General features: G+C 31.1%; 1 protein-coding gene across 1 annotated transcript in view; it reads left to right on the top strand.

Moving 5' to 3' along the window:
* Positions 1-21,395, top strand: part of LOC148278531 (PAS domain-containing protein cky-1-like) — a gene marked incomplete at its 3' end in the record, with an annotated part of 144,676 nt that extends 123,281 nt beyond the window's left edge. Inside the window, exons 5-6 of the mRNA XM_088231268.1 lie at positions 1,102-1,191; positions 21,222-21,395. Of these exons, the coding sequence (XP_088087394.1) occupies positions 1,102-1,191; positions 21,222-21,395 (264 nt within the window). The remainder of the gene's footprint in view (positions 1-1,101; positions 1,192-21,221) is intronic.
* Between the last annotated feature and the right edge of the window lie 1,595 nt (positions 21,396-22,990).

Below are 22,990 nucleotides of genomic sequence, written 5' to 3'. Positions count from 1 at the left end.
ACTCAAAATATGAAGGAAGAAAAAAAATCAAATCACAAATAAAAAAAATCAAATTTTTAAAATTATGTTTTATTGCGTGGTAGTAAAAGAAATCGGTATGCATAGTTATGTAAGAACTCAATCTCAATCTAATAGTGATTAAGATACACTGCGGTTGGTGTACTAATGCAGTGTTCTATGCACCATTGGATGCAAAAAGAAAATACTAAAAATGAATGAAAAATATTACTTTATAAATATGACTTAGTTACCGCATTTTTTTTTTTTTTTAACTCTTCAATGTCCAATTTTTTGAATTCTAAATAAAAATATATTTGATGCAAATACTGAGAAAAATAATGAAAAAAAAAATTTTTTTTTTTCAGTTTTAATTTATTTTTTTAGGTATGCATTCGGCATCAAAAGGTTAAAAAATACCAGCATATAAAGAAAAAACGAAATAACTGTTCTTATGAACATCCATTTATATAATAATGAAAGTTGCGGAAACAATTATAACTTCAAATCTTAAAAATAAAGAAATCACCATTTGAACTTGAGCTAAATTACACTTTTGACAGAAAACGTGCAACTGACTTTTGGTTTAAATTTTTTTCAAAAAATTTTACCAGTGTGGTGATTTAAAAATAAATTATGATGGCTAGTATGTTAACAATATAATAAATTAGTTGCAGAGTGATAAACATGTTTGAAATCACTTGATACACCGATTATCGATATGTAGCAGATCATCTACATTGGGTATTGTAGGGTTAATATTGAAGTTGGACACACATAAATATATTATTATTTGTGCTCTAATAATAACAATTACAAATATTGAACACATTTTCCTTGTCCTTCAGTTTGAATTTTTTATTTCTTTATAAACGAGTTTTCCAAGAATTACAAAAGTACCTAAGTGCCTAAACTCTTATACGAGAATTGTATTCTACAAGATAATGTATAATATGTATTATAATTCGGTTATTGTCAGATGAATCGTTTTGTGCAAAATGGACATTTAAGATTAATTCAACAAAAAATGTTGTCATTTAAGTAATAGCTGGAGTTATAATAAAATTTCTAATGACTCATATTTGTCCATTTTTTCCTTTTCAGGCCTTGAGCGGATTTCTAATGATGATGACTCAAAATGGGAAACTCCTTTATATATCTGATAATGCAGCGGAGTACCTTGGACATTCTATGGTGAGTTTTTATCTGTTTTTATATCATTTAAATATGCGCAAAAAAGTACTTTTCTGCTTAAAATTACCATTGCGTCGTTTCGACATTCAAGCCCTCGATTACAATAGACAGGAAAATATTTAAATTTGTTGCAACAGAGATGAAAAACATTTTTGAGAAGGGAATATAGGAGTCTAGGCATTTACAGTTCTTATGAACAAATGCCACTTAAACCAGCCAATGACAAGTCATAAGCCCTGTAAATGTCGAGACTCCCATATTCCTTTCTCTAAAATGATCTTTATCTCTGTTGTGATATGTTGATATTAACAGCTCCCCAGAGGGTTGAAATCACATATATTACGTATGTCTTTCAACCCTATCTATATATGAATTGTAATTTAATCATTTTTGATTATGTGTTTCTATGAAATTAATAAATAAATACATAATTATTTTTATAAATTATAGAAAAATAATTATCAAACAGTATATTTATGTCTAGATTTGTTGCAGCAGAGAGGAAAAACACCTTTGAGAAGGATATGGAGATCTAGGCATTAACAGGGCTTATGACCTTTCATTGGCTGGTTTAAGTGGCCACTTTGCAAACTCCCTGTTCCCTTCTTGTTCCCTTCTCAAAAATGTATCTCTGTTGCAACAAATTTAAATATAAACAACTCCTTAGGGAGAAAATCCAGCCAATCTGCAAGCATTTAGACATACTCAAAACATTATTGACGTGAAAATTATTCATCAACATTTTTAATTGATTGGTACATATAGCAAACTTATTTTTTTGAAAATTTTGCTTCAAACTGATGGCCTAGTTTACAAAAATATAATATAATTATAAACTCCTCGGTTAGGGTCTAAAAGGACCAATGTTATTACTGCTGAGTAATTTTGTAGCTATTTTGTGAAATTACAATAAACTGTTTAAAGTATTTGGAACTATTTTTAATAAAAAAAACACCACCACTAATGTATCTGCACATACATTTGTATTTTTAAGTTTAAATAACCCTTTACTAAATTTATTCCGACATTGACCATTTTAGATCAGAGAACTAATAGTCGTTAATTATATTGATACCTAATTATAAGACCCCATTAACATTGAATGTTTTTTTTTACATATTTAACAAGGTAACCATGAAAAAGGCGATTTTTTTTTTATTTGCCGCATGCGCCATTAAAACTATTAATTATTAGTATTAAAATATACACGTGATCGAGAACACGTTAGGAACATTTTCATAAACATTTGTGTTTGATAAATGCCATTACGACACCTGTAAAATAATTTTGCTAAACATATTTATATCGTTAAACAATATTACCAACGTTATCTATAAATTGTTTGATGTATTATGAGAACCAACCAATTTATCTTGGTAATATCGATATTATTACACTAATTTAAATGTAAATTATTAGTTTAGTCGAACATTTGAGCAATTATGGACGAATAGATCCGGTTTCCCGCATATTTAAGGGGTTTTTTGTAACCAGACGAGTGTAAAGAACATGATTGAATATCAATGTTCTGTAAACAAACCCCGGGCGACAATTTGATAAAGATTAAGATCATGGCGATGATAAAACGTAAAATACCCCCTTGGGTTTTGGTTATTACAGAAATAACATGGCCTTTAAATGGCTGGGCGTAACTACAAATTTGAATATTTTAGACATTACCATACACGCCTTTATCAATAAGATGTGATTACTTTGAATTGATTTGATAAAACTAAATGATATGTTATCATAATCTATGTTTTAAAAGATAACAATGTTGTTTTTTGTTCATCAATACAATAAACGTTTATGATAATAATTATTACTATTGTATTTTAATTTATCGTACAACTAACTGCTCTATCTAACTAAAAAGAGGTTAGGTTTCTAACCGTCCATACGCTCTGTAGCTGTAAGACGTGTTGTAACCCAGCTATTATATTTTATTCACTTTAACTGGAAATGGAGAACTGAAATTCCGATTCTCTATGCATCATATAGATGCATGACATGTTGGGATATTTATTAAACAGCGCCCTTGGGGTGACTTTTTTTAAATGGGGCGCTTTTAAACTTATAGTGGGTAAAATAATCTACAAGAATCTTTCCTTCATCAATGACAGTTTCAGTTCTTTCAGATACTGAATAAAAATTCTTTAATGAATGAACTAAAGAAATAATTATGTTTATGTAACATTATGTATTCTTAGCACATATATTTACTATATATTTTTATATTAATGAATTTTTCATTCTTATATTTGATTAGCTATGCATTTATAATTGAGTAGTTTTAGTTTTTTTTTTTGTTATTGTTATATAAGAATAGAACTACTTATACTTTAAAACATAAAAAATCTCAATCTTAAAACAGGCTGAGCCATGTTAGATTGAGACCTTCCTAACCAGAGGACGCTCCGTATAGTCCACTAGTTTTATATAGAACCTCTGGTATTAAATATGTTTTCATATTTATGAAATAAATTGATAAAATAAATAAATGCACTGGTGAATAAGCAAAATGTGGTATGTTATTAAGAATTTAAAGCCACGTTAACCAGCAGATGACTACCCATCGCAATCATTACCATAACCCAATTCGAACCCAACAGTCCATAGACCACTGCATTATTACACCAAATGCAGTTTTTTTAATCACCAACCAAAATGTAAGAATATTAGTATTACGCTTCTGGTGCACGTCCAGGGACAATGAAATTCCGCAATGCTGAACCACCGTTTAAACCAACATGTCATGCCATTCTTGCCAGAAATCGAGCCAGGACTGTAAGAATGGTAAATCAACGCAGTAAACACAACACTACACGGCGGAGTAACCTCCGCTTGTTTTCCTTTAAAAAAAAATACCAGAGAGTAGCGATCATATTTAAAACCTTCGTCAAAGATTCAGATTCTATTTCGCACACACAACTGTTTTCTTCATTCGCCACACGCACAAAAATGACTGTTCATAGGCCTTGCAAATGCCTTTTCCTTTTCTTTTATCAATAAAACTCTTAATCTCAGATGATATATCTGGCAATTATTTATGTATTTGGATTACGAAACAATCAAGGTTGTCAGTGTTACGTATAATATACCTGTTCAGAAAAGCGCCGTTTTTTATTAATATTTTGTGTCGATCTTGTCGCGAGTTGATCTTGGGACCTTATGTGTGCACAATTTTAAAACATGAAGTTCGTTTGTAGTATCACTTGGACAATGCGTAAGGACATAATATTAGTGAGAATTTAGTTAATTAAGTTACGTAAAATGTGCGTAAAATGTTAATGCATTTAAATTAGTATGTAATCAAAAACAATCGCGAATTTTAACGTTCCTTGTTCCGACGCGCAGGCTGTCATATTATTATCGGTAGTAAACTATGTCATACTTATCAAATTGTTGTAATATTATTGAACTTAGTATGGGTACAAGTTGACGAAATGTACAAAAATGCACTGACGTGGTTTTTGGTCAGAAGCCGCCAGTGATGAAGATATTACTCTTCTTATTATTAGAGGTAGAGGCAAATGCTATTTAAGCTCCTGACGTCACTGAGACCTGTGAATATCTATTTTAACGGGTCCCCGTGGATAGTTCTCGCCCTCTAAGCCCAGGCATATAAAGAGCCTGCCCACTGTCTGGAAGGCTAGTTTACATTTTGCTAAATCTCTCCCTCCGAGCCCAGATCCGTAAAGTATTAGGCTATTAGGTAGAGGGCGAGCTCTTTTATATCCCCAGGTTTAACCAATGAACCCCGAGGATCAGGCTTCTTTAATGATGTTAAGCATCACATTCACATAGAATATGTTTAGATATTTCCTCAGCTGCACTCCAGAATCTTCATTCAGAAAGGTTTATTCTAGCAAGGTGTTTGTTTAATCTGCAGTGCCCTGTAAGGGCTATAGAGATAACCCCCACTTGATTTCGGCTGAGCTTTATTAGGTCAAAGGCAAATCTTTGAGAGTACCCTTTTATCAGTTCCTTCGCATGGCGCTGATCAGGTGCTTTTGCCAGAGCGTAACGCTCTGCTTCCTGTCCCATGACCGAAGCTCGTTACGAGGAGCATATTTAAGAAACCCATAGTAGGGCTAAGGGCCTTTTGGGGCCCTTTTGGCCTTGCCAATTCAGTTTTGTACTCGTATATAAGTGTTAAAATAAATAAACCCACCCTGTCAGTAATAGAACCCAGGACTTTAAAGCAGACTTATCTCCACTCGATTTCCCTTTCAGGATTTTTACCGGAGGGTAGCCATCAGGTCGGAAACACTTGTCCAGGGTTCCTGATTCTCACCCACAGAACTGTATTCTGTATTCTTCATCCGCTTAGACACAAAAATATTACTTCGCCAATAATAATATTTTAGGTTGATCTTCTCTGAAATAAAACTGAGGACCTAGCAAATTATCATTATTGAATATTACTTGCAATTTTATCGTATGAAAAACTCAATGTGAATTCTGACAAGTCAATTTTATTGAAAGCTTTTGTCTCTTCTCTGAAGTGATATAATAGTTCAATCTTTTTTGTATGTCGAGAGTACATTTATACATATACGAGAATACAGATATAACGTCACCTAATTTCAACTACCTAATGCATGTTTGGAGAACTTACTTGTTTTTATAACGCTCATAAGTAGAAAACTATTTGAAGTTTGTATGTGTATTTTAAGTTTTGTAAACGCAGTTCAGTAAATATAGGGTTCATAGAAAAACATACTTTTTGTGGAGTAGGTGCTCAAATAATTTAAATTGTAACAATGTGTAAATATTTTTATCACTCGAATAACTCACCTAACCCCATTCCTTTTCAAACATATCTTATTTCTTTTTTTTAATAAATAGTTTAATATTTTAAGATTCTTTTGTGGGAATTTCGAAATTGTTTGTTGGCACCTTAACAAAAAATAAGGTGTATTTGATAGACAATGTTTAAGTGAAAACGCGCGGAATCACAAATAAATATTATTTAAGTTAAAAAATGTTTTTTTTGAATCATACTGTTAAGAAAATAAGCGGTGCCAGACAATTTCAATGGGTTTTTAAACATTGTTTTTCTGACACAGCCTTGCAAATAATTTCCCGATACTGTGCGCAAAAGTCAACTGTACGCCGGACTAAAATAACGTTTTCCGCACCCTAAAACCGAACCGGTTTTTTTTTTGAGAAATAGTATGAAAATAAAATTGTCTGTGTCAGTACCATAGAAACCGCCTATGCACATAAAACTGAAGCCGACTAAACTACTCATAAATGAGTAGTTTTACGTTTCGGCCGTTGGTTTGTCTGTAGACGTCGCTTAGTACGCAACTGCAGATTTAAATTCAATAACGCCGTGTTGTGTCGTTTTTAAGTGTCACAATACTGCTGCGATTAAAGGGCTATTGGAGTAGCGAATTCACAACTAATATTATTTAAGAATTTGATTATTTTACCGTCTGTCAGATTGTTAAATAAAACAAGGCGGATATTTCGTAAGTATCGCCAGGAAGTCGAGTTTTCAAAAGTCACCAGCCCAAAAAATATTTTTGACAAATTGCAATTCGAAAGTTAGAAGAAAAAATCAGATCATTGTGTTTTGTAGGTTTTATGTAATGAACGTAATTCATTCGTGTCTTTTTTGTAAATTCCATTCGTAACATTGTCCTTCTGATACATTTGAAAATATAAAGAAGGTTTTCAATGAGGCAAGGTGGCTAAAATTAGCTTATGTGACTTGCTTGTTTGTAATCTGAACATTGCAAGCTTTTAGAGTAAGTGAAAAGAAAGGAAATATTAAAAGTAATTATTATAATGTGGTTAAGAAATAAATTTTAAAATAATTTATTTTTGACTTGGTTTAATACATAATACCAAATACAAAATCACATTGTAAAAAAAAAATATTTGGGTTTACGCAAGTTTTTTTACTCACTTTGGTGACGTTTGCTTTCAATTTTACGCTTTGAATGTAATTTTTCTTTCTGATCTTTTGCCGGTTGAAAAAAATTGTAATGCATCAATAAACCCACTAATTTAACTGAACAAAAGTTTTTTTTAAATGATTACACAACTTTTGTTGAACCGAATACGCTTCTCAATAATGAAGTTTTCTTATATTTTCTGTTATTATTTTGAGTTTCGCTGTGAGGCCTGTTTCCAGTCACATTGTAGGAACGTTGACTCATAATATCTCATACTGACGCGGCTCGGTATTACGCGACTTTTAGAAGAGCTAAAACCGATTCCTCTTTGTGCCGGTAAGCTACCGGAGTGAATTTGTTCCGACACCATCCCAAAGTTTTATACAGCGGCATGACTATGGGCTTTTTTATCAAAGAAAACATTAATCATAATTTCTCTCTAAACAGTACATACAACGGTAGCGGCTGACGCCTGCTTAAGTGATTTTTTTCCTAATGGACTCAACGCTTTGACGACCGGCTGTCCAGCCTTTATTTTAAGTCATTCAAAAATACATCGATTTCAAACACTTACGATATATCACGATATTATGTCAATCTCCAATCTCAACAGCCACAAAAAAAAATTAGAGAAGAAAATATAATATGCATGTATATTATCTATTGAATCGGGCATTAATTTTGCGGAATAACATAAATGCACAGTGTTTTAGGGCCGAACAGTGAAAATACAGAGGAACATTCATCGTGGTAAACTTTTTTTAAAAGTCTTCATGAATTTTTTTTTCATATCTCGTTTTTTTAAGGATTTTTTTTTTAGTTTAATTTGAAAATGGAGAAAATCTTTTGTTTCTCTTACCAGTATTCCTTTTACAAACCCCTAACCCTCCATAACCGCTTTCCTAGTCCACGTCTGGTGCATACCGTTTCGTTGGTCAAATACGTTTTTTATCTCAATTTTTTTTAGTTAAAAAAATAGATTTTCCAAAATATTAAATAGAATAATGTGAAGGTTCCTTGTGAAAATGTTCCTTCGAATTTTGTTGTATGGCCCTAACAAACTGTGTAGGTATAATTAAACAGAAAAAATAGATTCAAGTGGTCTCATAAAAACATGTTTAATCATATATATATGTAAAAAATAAAGGTGGCTACGGGGCTAAATTTGTTGAGTCAGTTCGTCGGGCTGAGGACAGACTGGAGTGGAACAGACTAATCAGAAGTGTTCATAATGATCACGATCCTCAGCATTGAGGGACCGACTTGGAAGAAGAAGATAGCAATATGCATGTATTGGCAATTAAAAAGCTTATGATCTATCATTGACTATATTAAATTATCACTTTACACATTATTATACTCACTTATACGCAGAAATATATTGACAAATTTGTTTGAAAACGTTGACGCCAAAAAATGGTGAGCTTTTGTAGTATGTACATTTGTTTTTTTCAGTTTGAATAAGGTGTCACATAGTTATTGACATATAGTTAATAAATAAAAACGTAAATTTTTTACTTAATGCATCTCAATTTAAGCAAAAATCAAGAAATGTTTATTTTTTTTAAATAAGAGGGAATGCTAAAAAACAAATTAATATAATAAAAGTCCCAACGTAAGGAATTGAAGATTCTAGGGAAAGCAAATGAAGGACACCTGTTTTATTAATTAAAAAATTTTAAAAAATCTATTTACAAATCACAGACCATTGATATTATTTTTATTTATCTATTTATTCATTCAAAATTACTCTCGTTTACATATTCATAAACTTATTGTGGCTCTTAAAGCTATGCCTGTGTTAAACCATAATAGTTAACTATAATGTAAAATTAGTTGAATTATAATAACATGTTATGCGAAATAAACAATCGAAAAACAATGAATAAATAATCAAATTCCAAAGAAGACAACTAAAAAAAAAACAGATATAAATTACCAGCGTTCACCCGCGGCTGGTTCACATGGTAAAGTAGAAAATAATTTAGGTAATTAATTTGTTGTGTCTATCAATAAGAGTTTTTGTTTATTATAAGAACATGGTGTGAATCACAACTACTTATCTGAAATTCTACTATAAAACCGATACGAATTGCAAATCAAACTAACCAATGCATGTTTAATTGTTAATAAAGAGCCTGACTTCATAGGAATAAGACTTGTTTTGTAGACCAATCTTGTATAAATAATAATGTGTCAAAAGGCAATTGACAAAGGAGAATTCTTTTTAAAATTTATTTTGGTAGATATTTTGGTTTGCGAAAATGGTCCTCAACTGGAGTACCGGTGCAGTACCCTATGCACCAATGGGTGTGGAATGGGTAAAGTAGTTATAAGGATGTACTAAACATTATTTAGTTGCATAAATAACTTACATTTTAGAGCCCGTCTACCGCGTTCATCGACTCCTCTCTTTATAGAAGAAAACTTCTTGGCACACAAACTTGGTTCTTGTTTTCTTAAAGCTATACTTCCTAATCCATAGCAAACAAAATTTGCTATTTGTTTATTATGATAACACATTTATAATGAAAAAAAGGAAAACAATTGACAATTGACATTATGTAAATAAAAGATACTTTAATCCAACTTTATTTAATCCACAAATTTGTGGATTAAATTATCACTTTTTTTTTATATTTTTATCATAAATTAAAATGACGTTTCATCAAGAATTTTCTCATACAAACTTAAATGCTTTGACAAAGGAGTGACAAAAGACTTTTTCTACATTTGAATATTTGTACTAAGTACCAACTAAGTAAACAATATAACAGATAAATCAAGACAATTTTTTTAAATTTAAACAATTGGTTTCAAATAGATTCTTTCGGGCATCCCACCTCACCGCCTACTCCATTTTTAAATAACTATTAATGTTAAACTATTATGTATTTTTTTTAATTGTATGTTTTTTTCCACTCGGGATGAAAAATTAGTAGCCTATTTTACTTCTCACCTTTTCGGATATCTCTTTCCAAAAAAATATTATGTTAATCAGTCGCTCCGTTGAAACGTGAAGAAAACACAAACAAACAAACAAACAAACACTCAATATTATGTATCTTTTTTGGGTGATACCGTGTATGTTGGATTTGATCCGACGTTTCGGCTACCATTGCAGGAGCCATCTTCAAACAATTACTAGTACTTAAACACATACATTTCTCTATAAAACACACAGTTTTCCCTGAAGATGGCTCCTGCAATGGTAGCCGAAACGTCGGATCAAATCCAACATACACGGTATCACCCAAAAAAGATACATAATATTGATAACAGTGACCGTGAAAACCTTCGCACCTATTTAAACAAACACTCTTTCACGTTTATACTATTAGTATTGATACAAATTTCGTTACAAACATAGTTATATTATTTAAGTATTACCAGTGTTTTTTTAAATTAAGAAACATATTTGGATCTGTATGTGTTATGAACATTGACAATGGAGTAAGGTCCCTCATTCTACTCGGTCAAGTAACAATCATTTGTCGTCTGTTATCTACACACCAAACAGAACAACTTACTGGTCAGTAAATGTGTCGGTAAACGAAAAGGTAATCAGTTAAGAATTACGGTGATTTAATATTATTACGCGTTAGTGTATAGAAAAGTTGGGGGCCACTTCTCACTACGTGGAATCGAAGGAACAAAGCGGAAAGAAGGATGAATTAAGAACTCCGGCTTATTATTAAATCTGAATGACAAATTATTTTTTCAACCAATTAACAGACATAACATATTCAAATTAAAGTTATTTTTTACTGGACCAAAATAACATTTGGAATGAGGTACCTCTTCATAAAAAAAAATTAACCTTTTGTAGTCACTTGCAAGAAACGCCTGTAATATTATTATTTACCCTCAGAATCCTGAACTCCCTGAATTTCACTGTTTTTTTTTAATTCCATATTTTAATTCCTTTTTCTTTCCTTGGTTCCTTTATTTTCTCTTTTCCAAACTCTTTATCTGATTCCACACTCCTCACTATGTAATATCTATAACATACTTTGCCTTTTTTAAAAGTAAATATGTGCAAGCCTTATCTTCCAATAAAATAAAACTTTTATTTTTAATTAATTAGGTTTTTTTATATTTGGATTTTTTTATATATATTTTATGGTTTTTAAGTACAAATTTTCGACCAACTCTTCATTTGACCTATCTGTTTTGGTTGGCTAGAAGATGTTGCTTTTAGCAATAAGTCCGCCAAAGTACTTATTTTTGTATTTGAAGTTTTTAACAAATAAATAAACATTGCGAATATAACAAAATATTAAAAGCGAGAAAAAGGGATTAAATATAGGACCCATAAGCAATGACATGAAGGCATAATACTATCAAATTGCAAGAGAAGAAACATAGTTTCACTAAAAGATGTCGATCTCCAAAGTGGTCATGTTTAGCTATTTGGCTGTTCTTCTTAATCGGCATAGCTAGAGGCAGATTGGTTCTGGAAGCCGGGAGGCAAAAGAGTTGTGCTGACGCTGTTCGAGATATTCATTAGAAAAATAAAAGTTAATGCTCTTTAAATGATTTATAGATTTATAGATTCATCATTCTTCTTTTCGCACTCAGTGGTACATAGGGAACAATATTAGTTAACCAAATGCCGCGTATTTCGATCATTCTGTTTCATGAAAGTAAGGTGATCAGTCTCGCGCTCTAGGTGCCAGTCCAGGAACATTGAAATGTTGCAGTTTTAACGACTTTTAACATGACAGACGGTGGCTGAGAAATTCAATGAATAGGTATTTGAACTTTCTGTCTCTCTTTTGCAAATGCTTGCCCGATACTAAGCAAAAAACAACTGCACGACGGACTAATTTTGTCTAACTTAAATCGACAAAATCGACGTTTCGTTGTCCTGTTTCTGCAACTCAAAACTAAACCGATTTGTCGTTTTTTACAGAAAGAGTTGCAAATTATTTATTTCTTGTATTAGTGTGTTTGTTTTCTTTTTTTCGAGAATAGTTGAGGGTATTAGAAGCAAACTTAGAAGTCTCCACCAAAAATGGAAAATTAGTTATTAATGCCAAAATAAACTACACATAAAAACCCACCTACCTAAATATTAGCGTAATTCAAACATCTTTAAATATGGCAACAACAAATTTCAATTACTCTACCTGACACCGCAAACATGGCATTTTCTATTGAGTTGGTGAAACATAGTCACAAAGTTTTCAGCAAATATCTCAGTAACTCTTTTAATGGAGATTTTTTAGTTTGCTTTTGATATTCTCAGTTATCGTATTTGCATACTATACATTTTAATACGGCAGATAAAACTGGGTGTTTTTATTGGTTTTTGGATGGACCTTGTTCTCATTATAAACAATTTATCAAAAAACAAAACAGATACATCAATTGTAAATATTTACGATTTGTAAAAAAAATCATGGCTCTAATACCATAATCCTGGAAGAAAATATGGAAATGAAACTGCGTTTCTTCTTAAAATAAATATTTGCAAAGAATCGAATCCAGGACCTAAATAATGGTACGCGAAAACATCAACTACATAACGCGGCGGACTACGCTCAATTTTCTTAGCCAAGATTTTTACCCGAGAACAGCCATCTAGTTAAAAGCGCTCGTTCGGGATTATGGCTCTATTTCTATCACTGAAATGATTATGAGATGTAAAAAATTCCTAACAAACTTAGATTAGATTGCGGGGGATATTTCAATGAAAAAATTATTCTTTCATGTGTTCATGTGGATTTACGGCGATTGCATCAAACGATTTGATATAAGATTAGCCCAACGTTAAATCCTTACACAAAACATACCATATTTCAACTATGACGAAACATTTACCATTTGCTTCTGTTGTATAAATTATGATCACTATATTAAGGCCATGGTCAATCCTCGGTTTATTAATTTCATTCACCGTTTACTGCTCACCGCAATGTATGCTTTTATTGTTTGAAGGTTGATTCGCTAAATTTGCAAGACATAATCCAAATTCACTTAAAGGTTTTTCATAGTAAAGATTTAATTAGAAGTAAAGTTATTACTTCTAATACGCGCTATTACCGGAATTGCTCTAAAAGTGAGATATTCAATCATCGTTCAGAATCGATTCTTCGTAATTATTGGGAACGTATGAGGTAAAATATTTTTTTGCTACAAAATATCGCAGGTATACAAGGAAAACCGGCTAACTGAAAAAAGCAGGTTTTGCGTAAATTTAATTTTAAAGTTTGGTTGTTCAATAAAAATCAACTTTGTTTTTTTAATACTTATTGTTTATTATTTATGAATCATATGGGGGTAATTGTTCCTGTTTTGAAATAGAGAAATCTCTTGCTAGCAGGCTTGTTGGAAGAAGATGCCCAATGGGAAAAAAATGTCAAAGCTCTTATATTTAATATAACCGTTCACCATTTTCTAAGAAAAGTGGCATGGTTGCTCGGATTACAAAGGGGTAATTATTCTTATTTTGAAATAGAGCAATCTCTTAATCTGTCTTCATTGGAGAGACGTAGAACTGAGATGGACCTAATATGCATTTTCAAAATACTTAATGCTTTAAGTGATGTCCCATCTCTGTTGCAATCAATTTCTTTTCATGTTCCCAACCGTGTCACCAGAAGTCAAAATCTGCTATTTAAAAAATCTTCCAAGAGCAACTTTGGTTTTTATGACCCAATATCCAGAATATGTAGATTAGTCAATTCATCACACGACTTGGAATTCTTTGGGATAGATCTTCCGGCTTTTCGTAGATCTCTTCGCGACTAAACAGTGTGGGATGAAGTTGGATTGGCATGGTTTAGCTCGAAGTCTTAGGTCTTTCGTTTTTATGAATATATTGTATATAATTATTGTTTTGCCCTTGTTTGTCTCTGCTAAATAGTTTTATGTTCTTTTTGTTCAGTTTCTTGCATTTATGTTTCTTCGTGTAACTGTTGTAATTGGCTTAGGCCGTATATATATGTAATAAATAAATATTTTTATACATTACAAAATTTATATGAAATGAAAAGCAATAGAATTTTGAGAAAAATAATATTTAAGTAAGATAAGAAAAATTAAATCCGCATTTAGCTGATTTTTCCTGTGATGAAATTTGTGCTGGTTGAGTTAGCCGCTGACATTGTCTAACTGAATTTGAGTTGTATCAAATTTAACACTGTCTTCATTTTCAGATAAAGCATCTATCACATCAGCGGAAGTGGAAAGATTCTTTTACCAATGATGGAATTCTGCGGGAATGACTCCTGTTTTGCTTAACGTCAACAAGTCTTTTTTAACACAGTTTTCGCTGTAGTAAGGTTTCATTAAGGCAGATATTTTTATTTCAATTAAAACAAAAAAAAAATTACTTGTTATAAAAACTTTGGATGTGATATTGTTTTAGTAATGTAAACCAGACCAAGACACTAAACCGTTTTTCCTTGTATATTCATTATGAAAAACATAAAATTCAATTGAAAAATAATCAAAGTTTATATTTGAAGCACTAACTTTGTGGTTATTCATTATAATAAAATGAATAAAACAAAAAATTAGTGGTTTAAAATAAAGTTGTTTTTTTAATTCTATTTTTTATTAGAAAAATAATCACTTTAAAACCAAAATCATTTAAGTGATTTTCTTCGTAAAGATTTGAGAAGAAATGCTATATTTACGTTTTTACTCGCTCTACAATTGTCTTAAACTCAGTTAATGTCGGTAATATCATTTAACCGATTATACTTTGTACTTACAGCCAATCTGCCAAACAAAATGGATTTTTCACCCTTGAAAATAGACGCTCTTTATCTGAAATATGCTATTTACATAAATTATTAAATAATAAAGTAGATTCTCCTAACCTACTCTCCAAAATTAATCCTTATGTCCCCTTTCGCGTGACAAGAAATAAGTCTTTATTCCATCTGCCAGTCTGTAGCACTAACTATGCACAACCCTCTTTCCTCTATCGTTCTTGCTCTAACTATAATGCCTATTTTTATCTATTGATATATTTTACATGCCCCTTAACTTATTTAAAAATAAATTAAGTCTAATTATATCTGGCTGCGGTACGGTCCCACTTACTTTTTAATGATGCTCACACTTACACACACCTGAACACTTACTCCCACACTAATACACATAAACACACCCTTTTGTTGTAACAAAATTTAATAATATGTATAATTATTATTTAAAAACTTCGCTGATCTGTCTTTAAACCGTATTTTTTTAAATGTCATTATATCATTGTTGACTGTTTGTTTCTTTTAAATAAATAAATAAATACCTGTAGATAGAGGATAAAAATTTGTAGTTAATGGTATTCATAACTCAAATATGCCAAAAACGTAGTTAACCGGTTTTCCTTGTATACTCACGATATATTTGAGATATTGCATATAAAAATTATTATAATACCGTCACGCTATTTAATTACGTAATTAAAATTATTTTTTACAAATTTGACTCCAAAGTTCACTCAAAGATGACTCCAAAAATACGTTATTTATTATGGGTGAGCTTAGTAAGAAGGTAAGTCTGTCAATAAAAAGTCGCTTTTTAATCATCCCAGGATTCCATATTTGTTTTCTATTTCTGTTTTAATGTATATATGGGAAATATATATATTTTTTACACAACTGGGTGGGTAATTTTATTTTTTTAAATTTAATTATTCATTCGAAATTAAAATCGTTTACATTTTTATGAACTTATTGAGGCTTTTTAGGCTGTGCCAATGTTAAGTCATAATAATTGACAAGAATAAACAATACATGAATATATAAATGAAATTATAAAAACATGTGACGAAATAGAGCAACAATCCAGAAAAATAAAGTTAAAAGAATGAAACAATAAATAATACTCGAAACATTCCAAAGAAGATAACATAAAAAAATAATCAGATACTCGCATAAATATTAAAACATAAATTCTACAAATTTAGTTTCATAAATTTTGTCGGCCCCTTGGTGTATGGGTCAGCGCGTTTGCCTACCATGCTAGAGGTATCTCCAATGACTTCTTTATATTCCCGAACATCAAAAATAAATTGCGAGGTCAATGTTTTTCGGGACCTGGAGAAGCAGTTGATGCGTTCAAAATTTAAGTTTTAGGGGTAGGTCAGTCTGAGTGGCAAAAGTGATTTTAAAATTGGTTCAAATGGATGCAAAAGTAAATTAATCATCGTGGAAAATATTTCGAAAAACAGAAAAGCCATTTTCTTTAACGAATTTTCGTTTTTTTTTTACTATATTCCCTTAATACAAAAGGCAATCCTCGTATAAATTTAAAACATAAATAATACAAATTCAAACAAATACATTTTTTCGGCCTCATGGTGTAGTTGGTCAACGCGTTTGCTTACCGTACGAGAGGTCTCGGGTTTGATTCCCGACATGGTTGACATGAAATATTTTTTATGTATAGAATAATAAATATATAGAGTAATATATTAAAGAAATAAATAATATACCAAACAACAGTGAGTACTACTTGTTTCATATCAATTGTTTTTAACCAACCAAAACAACAATAATTCAGAAAAAAGAATGAAGCCAAAAAAAAATGAATAGCATAAAACAAATATAAACTTTAACTACCTTATTGCTCAAATAAATACTTTTAAAAATAAATTGCATCATAATAGAAAGAGAACATGTGAAAAAAAGGCGGGAAGGTTCTAAAAATAAATAGATGTATTTTAATCACTTATTTTTCAAACTCAAATTGTTATTCTGGCGCTGATTACATTCATAAAAATCAATTACATTCGAAGGATCGCCTCCATCTCTTTGACACTTTCAATGAAATATTTATGGTGACGTATTCTGTTATTTTATGTTCTTCGTAACTACTAAATGTAATTAAATATTTGTAAATAATCACTTACCTACCTTTCTATGCCTGCCGGTTTCGAGACGTACCCGTCTCTTTATCAGGACTCAAAATAAACCAACATTTAATCAAACTATAAATAATAAAGGGCTGAAATTAAATAATGTGAAAACATTTTTTTTATTTTTTTATTATTAATTAAACATATAATACATTTGTTACGTATTATACTTTTAGGAGTTATTAAAAAAAAACTCATTTGGGAACGTACATATAAAGGAAACATTATTGTGACAATACATAATATCATACATCCAAAATAGTAATAAAACATAATATAAGAAACATAAAACTAAATTACATTAATAACTATCACTATCAAAAAGATTTAAGTAAGACTTTTTAATTGCGATACTTTTGAATTTTTTATTAGACTTTTAGCTCATTGGGCAGATTATTAAATTTGGAATGGCCAGTATTTTCCAGAAACCTTCTGCCGAATTTGTTGAGCGAAACTTAGACACATGAAGATTTTCTGAGTAACGCGTATTGTAATTGTGAATATCATGACCAAATGTGTATTTTAAATTTGTGTGAGCAGAAGATTTTATGATATTCAAAATAGTATTGGTTATGTCATGCAGTGGCATCACCTTGAAAGGAAGTATTTTTGTCTGTCGGTAGATATCCTTGACATGAGAATCCCATTTCAGTCCAAGAATGTTTCTCAGAGCTCCGTTCTGAAGAGCTTGTATTTCCGAAATCTGATTTTTGCTAGGGAAACCCCATATACATGATAGATAGGATAGGTAGGAATGTATCATAGGGTAGTAGACGGCAAACAAAACGAAATGAGGAAGCAAGCCACGGAGTCTATGCAATACGTCAGTTACGGGTGCTATTTTCGATTTTCTATGTTCAAATTCTGAATTCGGATTTCACATTAGGAAAGCTTTAAAAATAACGTTCCTTTGATCATTAAAAAAAACTTTTCAATATAGCCTATTTTTCGATGTTCCATTGTAATTGTCACCCTATACCTATTAAACTCACGCCTCTCCCTTCATCCTTTTCCTTTTTTTTAAACTATTTATCCCACAACAAAAAATATTTTCATAACCTAATTAGTGCATGTAGGGGTTGCTTATTAAAATGCGTGTCATGTTGGTTTCATATTTTATGACAACAATAATGAATGTATCCCTATTTCTCATGTTCCACTAACTCGCGTTTAAAAAAAAACCGCCTGAATGTAACTGTCAACTTTCATTTATATGTTTTTATATATATATCATAAACGCATAAGATTTATTATGTATTTGAGATTTAGAACACCCACGCACAGATTATGCTTATATTGTTTATGTGGGAGTTTTTGTTTTCATGAAAAAGGTGATATATTATGTTATATAAAATGTACTTAATGTAAACAAAATATTTTAAATAAAAAAATAAAAAATTGTGATAGCTATATTCACCTCCATTATTAAATTATTTTCTCAAATGCATTGTATTTTGTTTAGTGCTAATTATTGTATATGATTAAACGCAATAGTTATTAAAAAAAACAGTCGAAATAATTTATAATTAAAAACTTGCAATTATACTCGTGCAGGTACTTACTGCCATCAGTTGGTTTTAATTTATAAGGCGCCAGCGTTCACGTTTAATTCGCAAGCGTAAACCAGTTTCCACGTGTTCCAGGATTTGTTATCAAACTCCTTCACTGTACATTACTGACATGAGCTCTAACGTATGATTAGGGCCACATCTCAGCGAAATTATGACGTAAAGCTTCGTCCTGTGATTGACGCGCCGAGGCAGATCACTAGAATCTTTCCCCGCAAATATTTTCCAAAATACTTAAGTCATAATTAGCCCACAGTGTTGTTTAAACCACCCAGCTAGCAGGGACGAAGGGAAGATTGTAATACTGTGTAATTATTTCTTTGTAAGCTCGGTAAATCCCTTTAGGAGAACACGAATATTTGTTTTTCTTGACAGATGAAAGCTCGACGTTACGTGGAGTGAATTCAAATGTCCGAGCCTGGAATAATTTCATATGGGATGAAATACGGCCTCTGGAAATTAAACTATTTTAACTCTCTGTGTCTCGGGATGTATTTAAATTTACTATGCAATATTTAGGTAAAGATGCATTAAAAATACATCAATAAATCAATTAATTCTAACTATTATTAATGAATAGAAAAAAATTCAAACTAAAAATGCCACAAAGGAATGTTTTTTTATTATATTTAAGTATTGATATGAATATTTGTAATAGGGTCAAAGCACCAATGAATGACCGCTTAAAGTTGAGCTTGTAGTGAAATCGACATTAAATGTATAAATTTCATTATTTAAGCGTATAAAATAAAAGAAAACAATAAAGAACACATTAATTTTTCTAAGTACTTTTACGTTTTTATTGAAATACGAGTATTACAATAATAATTAATATTACTCTAAAAAAATAGCAAAATCACCAGTGAATGACCACTACTATCCCAGTAAAAATAATACTCAGATTTAGTTATATCACAACATTATAAAACACCCTAACACATAAGAATATGGATATATTAAAAGAATCGCATAAGAAAGAGCATCAAATAAAACACTTACCACACCTTTTCTTATAAAAACACTATCAATCTTAGAACAATAATGGAAAGACGCACTATTACCTTTTGACAACTCACAGTTCAAAACTGATAGATTTGTTTCTTACCAAAAGATGTGTCCGCCTACTGCATTTGTCATAGTTTCTAGTATTAAAAGTTTTTTGACTGGACACATGTAGCAATTCTGATTATATTGTGTTTTATTAACCAATGGTCATTTACTGGGGGGTGGTTATTTGCTGGTGCTTTGACACTAAATTGAAAAAAGTAAAAAAATTGACTACATTACAGAATTAATTTCATTGATTGAGCTTCGTAAAAAAAAAAATTAAAGTAAAAGGGTGCATTTGTAAAAAACAGTAGATTCTTTGAAGTGCAAGTTTTATTTTTTTAAAATAATTTTAAAGAAAAAAAAAGTATTAAATTGAAACAGATATTGCTATTCTAAGATATTGAAATATAATATTTGTATTCATATAAGCTGGGAAGCGTTTAAAACGAAAATTGTAAATATTACATATTGTGTAATAATTTTAGTTTTAATTCATTTCTTAGTAGAATTAGCGTGATGAGATTAGTTGAAAATAAAAAAAATACTATTTTGTACGTTCATAAAAAAAATATAAAAATATTGTTTCGCTTCCTAACTATGAAATATTTCAATTTGCGAACGTCCGATAAATTCAATTTGACTTCTCAATTAATTTTTACATAATAAAGCTTCTGGAAATTTCATTTCAAGTGTGTTAACAAATGCACTTCTTGTGTATGCCTACAAATGCATTTTTAATAGTACCAGTAAAGAGGTAAATTGTTCGACGTAAACCTTTCAATAAAACATATTTATGCTCGTTATCTTGTGACTCGATAGGAGGAATTTTATAAAGAATGTTAACCTTTTAATTAATTGCATCACGTAGGTAAAGGTTATCGATTTGCTTACAGTATTAACATCAGCGCTTACATACTCACCAGTTAAAATATATTAAAAATTATACGTGACTTGTGTAACTACGTTGTTTATCGTCGATTACAGTACACTAACCTTATTTTATTTGTCTACCTGATGAGTTAGTGACTAGCGCCAATTATCATGTTTCCATTTTACCTTTCCTTTACTGTGCCAAAAATATCCGCGCGTTACAGTGCTGTGTATTTAATACACATGTAAAAAATTGAGGATTTAATTTAGAAAAAAAAAATTTTCGTCAGCAATGAGGAAGTTCAGTGGTTATTTATTTTTTTATTATTGGTTAAAAGACCATTTAAAAAATTATATATCATGTTATCAGCGATATTATTTTTTATAGTTTTGTATTTCTTGAATTACTCCCTGTGTAACGTCAGAGGTCCTCTTCCGCTTATTTTCTGTCAGTTCTGCCGATTGTTCCATTCACGGTAAATAAACCGGATATCTTTTGCAGCTCTCTTATCATTGGTTGATTCATATGAACTAGTGATTATTTTTTATCTTATAGCTAAAAACATGAAAAAAGCCTTTCCAGACGTTCGCAGCAAGAACAGAGACCGAACCTAACAAAGTAACGGCCCAAAACTGGCGTACTGTAGCAATGGTACAGTTTGTCCAATGAAGACAAATTTATAGTATTGTTGTAATAATTATGTTGATTACTTGTCTTTTCAGTATGTTATGTAGTAATAAGGTTGTTTTGTTATTTAGGAAGACTTGCTCATCCACGGTGATAGCGTTTACGACATCATAGACAAGCAAGATCATCAAGGAGTTCAAGCGGAACTCTGCAGGACTCCTGTCGATGGAGAAGATAGAGCCTTCCTGTGTAGAATGAACGTGTCAAGAAACGCCAGAAGACAAATGCGATTTGGGGATCAAAAGGTAAGAACAGTATTTCTGGTTTGTCCAAATTTTTGTTGAATAATTCTGTTAGCTTTTCACTACAGTATTTCAAAGTCTCGGGAATGGATGTGAAGCGTAGGACAGAATATGATATGCGATTGGAATACTAATGTAGTGTCTATTGCACCACACGCTGTGGGTAGGGAAATAATGATGAGGACAGGCGTCATGGCTCAGTTGATTAAATAGCCAGCTAACTGTAAAACTGGTGTCACGGGTTCGAAAATTCAAAAAGGATTTTTATCTCATTTGGTCTGGGTGTTGTAAAATTCATAACTTCCTTCCATATATTTTCTTTCCTACCTGCTGACAAGCCTCTAAAACAGAAGCTAAGCGGGTTATTTTTATTTTTTCAAAAGAAATTAGCGCCTTTTAAACATATCTACAGTGTTATTTAGACGCTACTGCTTACATACATTTGCTTTCAAAATACATTTAAATCGTCAGATTTTCAATATTTTAAAAATATTTTCCTATCTCATTTGTGTTGATCCTCCATCGTTGTTGATTGATTTTTGTTTTGTAGAATTCATCGTCTTTTACAAAAAAAAACCTAATTGTAGATTTCTTTCTTGAAATAAGGAATTATCATAAATCGTAGGGAATAACGTGGAGAATATATTAAATATTCAGGATCAATTTTTACAATTCTAATAATATAAAAAAATATATAAAACAAGCACGTACAAAACAGCTCGTTGTTGGCGTCATTCCTGCCGAGTGCGCTTCTTACAAACATAACGTACAAATATGGTGCAGTAAAGTGTAATATGTGCCGTTTGTCCCATAGGGCACGAATCACTTTGTTTTTAGGTAATTCAAAATATGCGCATTTTAAACAATATTGATATATCACATAGTACGAATACCGATAGAAATATCGTCGTCCATCTTTCAAAGATCTCATAATTGTTATTTTTGAGACGATTTTTCAAGAATTTGTTTGGAAAATAATTTATCGCATTTAAAAATAATTTAATTCTGCCCATGTTTGAACATCCAACTTCATAAAGGTTTCAGCTCCTTTACTTCACAAAAGTCAACAGATGGAAGAGTTGAGGAAACGTGGATGTTCAAACATGGGCAGAATGGTGAATGTTACACAGTGTGTAAAGTGGCCACTTAAACCAGCCCATGACAGGTCATAAGCCCTGTAAATGCCTAGACTTCCATATTCCCTTCTTAAAAACGTTTTCCCTCTCTGTTGAAATAAATTTAAATAATACTTCTTTAAAAAAATTACGCGTTACAGTTAAACCTGAAGGTAATCTAATAGGGTATGTTCACAAGTCAGGAATAAGGTTAAAAACACAACTCTAATTTTTATGATATGACTATCAATGCATTCAAAACCAATTTTTGTTAAAAAATTTCGGGTTTAAAAATTAACACATACATTAAAACTCGTCATTTTGACGTCACGCGTTACGACCACTGACTGGGCATCTAATAAACGTTGCGTACAAGTTTGGCGCCAAAACGTCATACGTGCCGTTCGTCCCACAAAGCGCATAACGTCTCGTTTCCGGGCAATTTAAAATAAGAAAATTGTAAACCGTTGTAGAAAATTTATC

This window comes from Micrasema longulum, unplaced genomic scaffold, assembly GCF_059751315.1.
Source record: "Micrasema longulum isolate JH-2025_06_02 unplaced genomic scaffold, ASM5975131v1 h1tg000865l, whole genome shotgun sequence".
Taxonomy (NCBI): Eukaryota; Metazoa; Arthropoda; class Insecta; order Trichoptera; family Brachycentridae; genus Micrasema; species Micrasema longulum.
The sequence above is the reverse complement of the archived record's forward strand: the minus strand, read 5'-3'. Positions and strand labels throughout refer to the sequence as shown.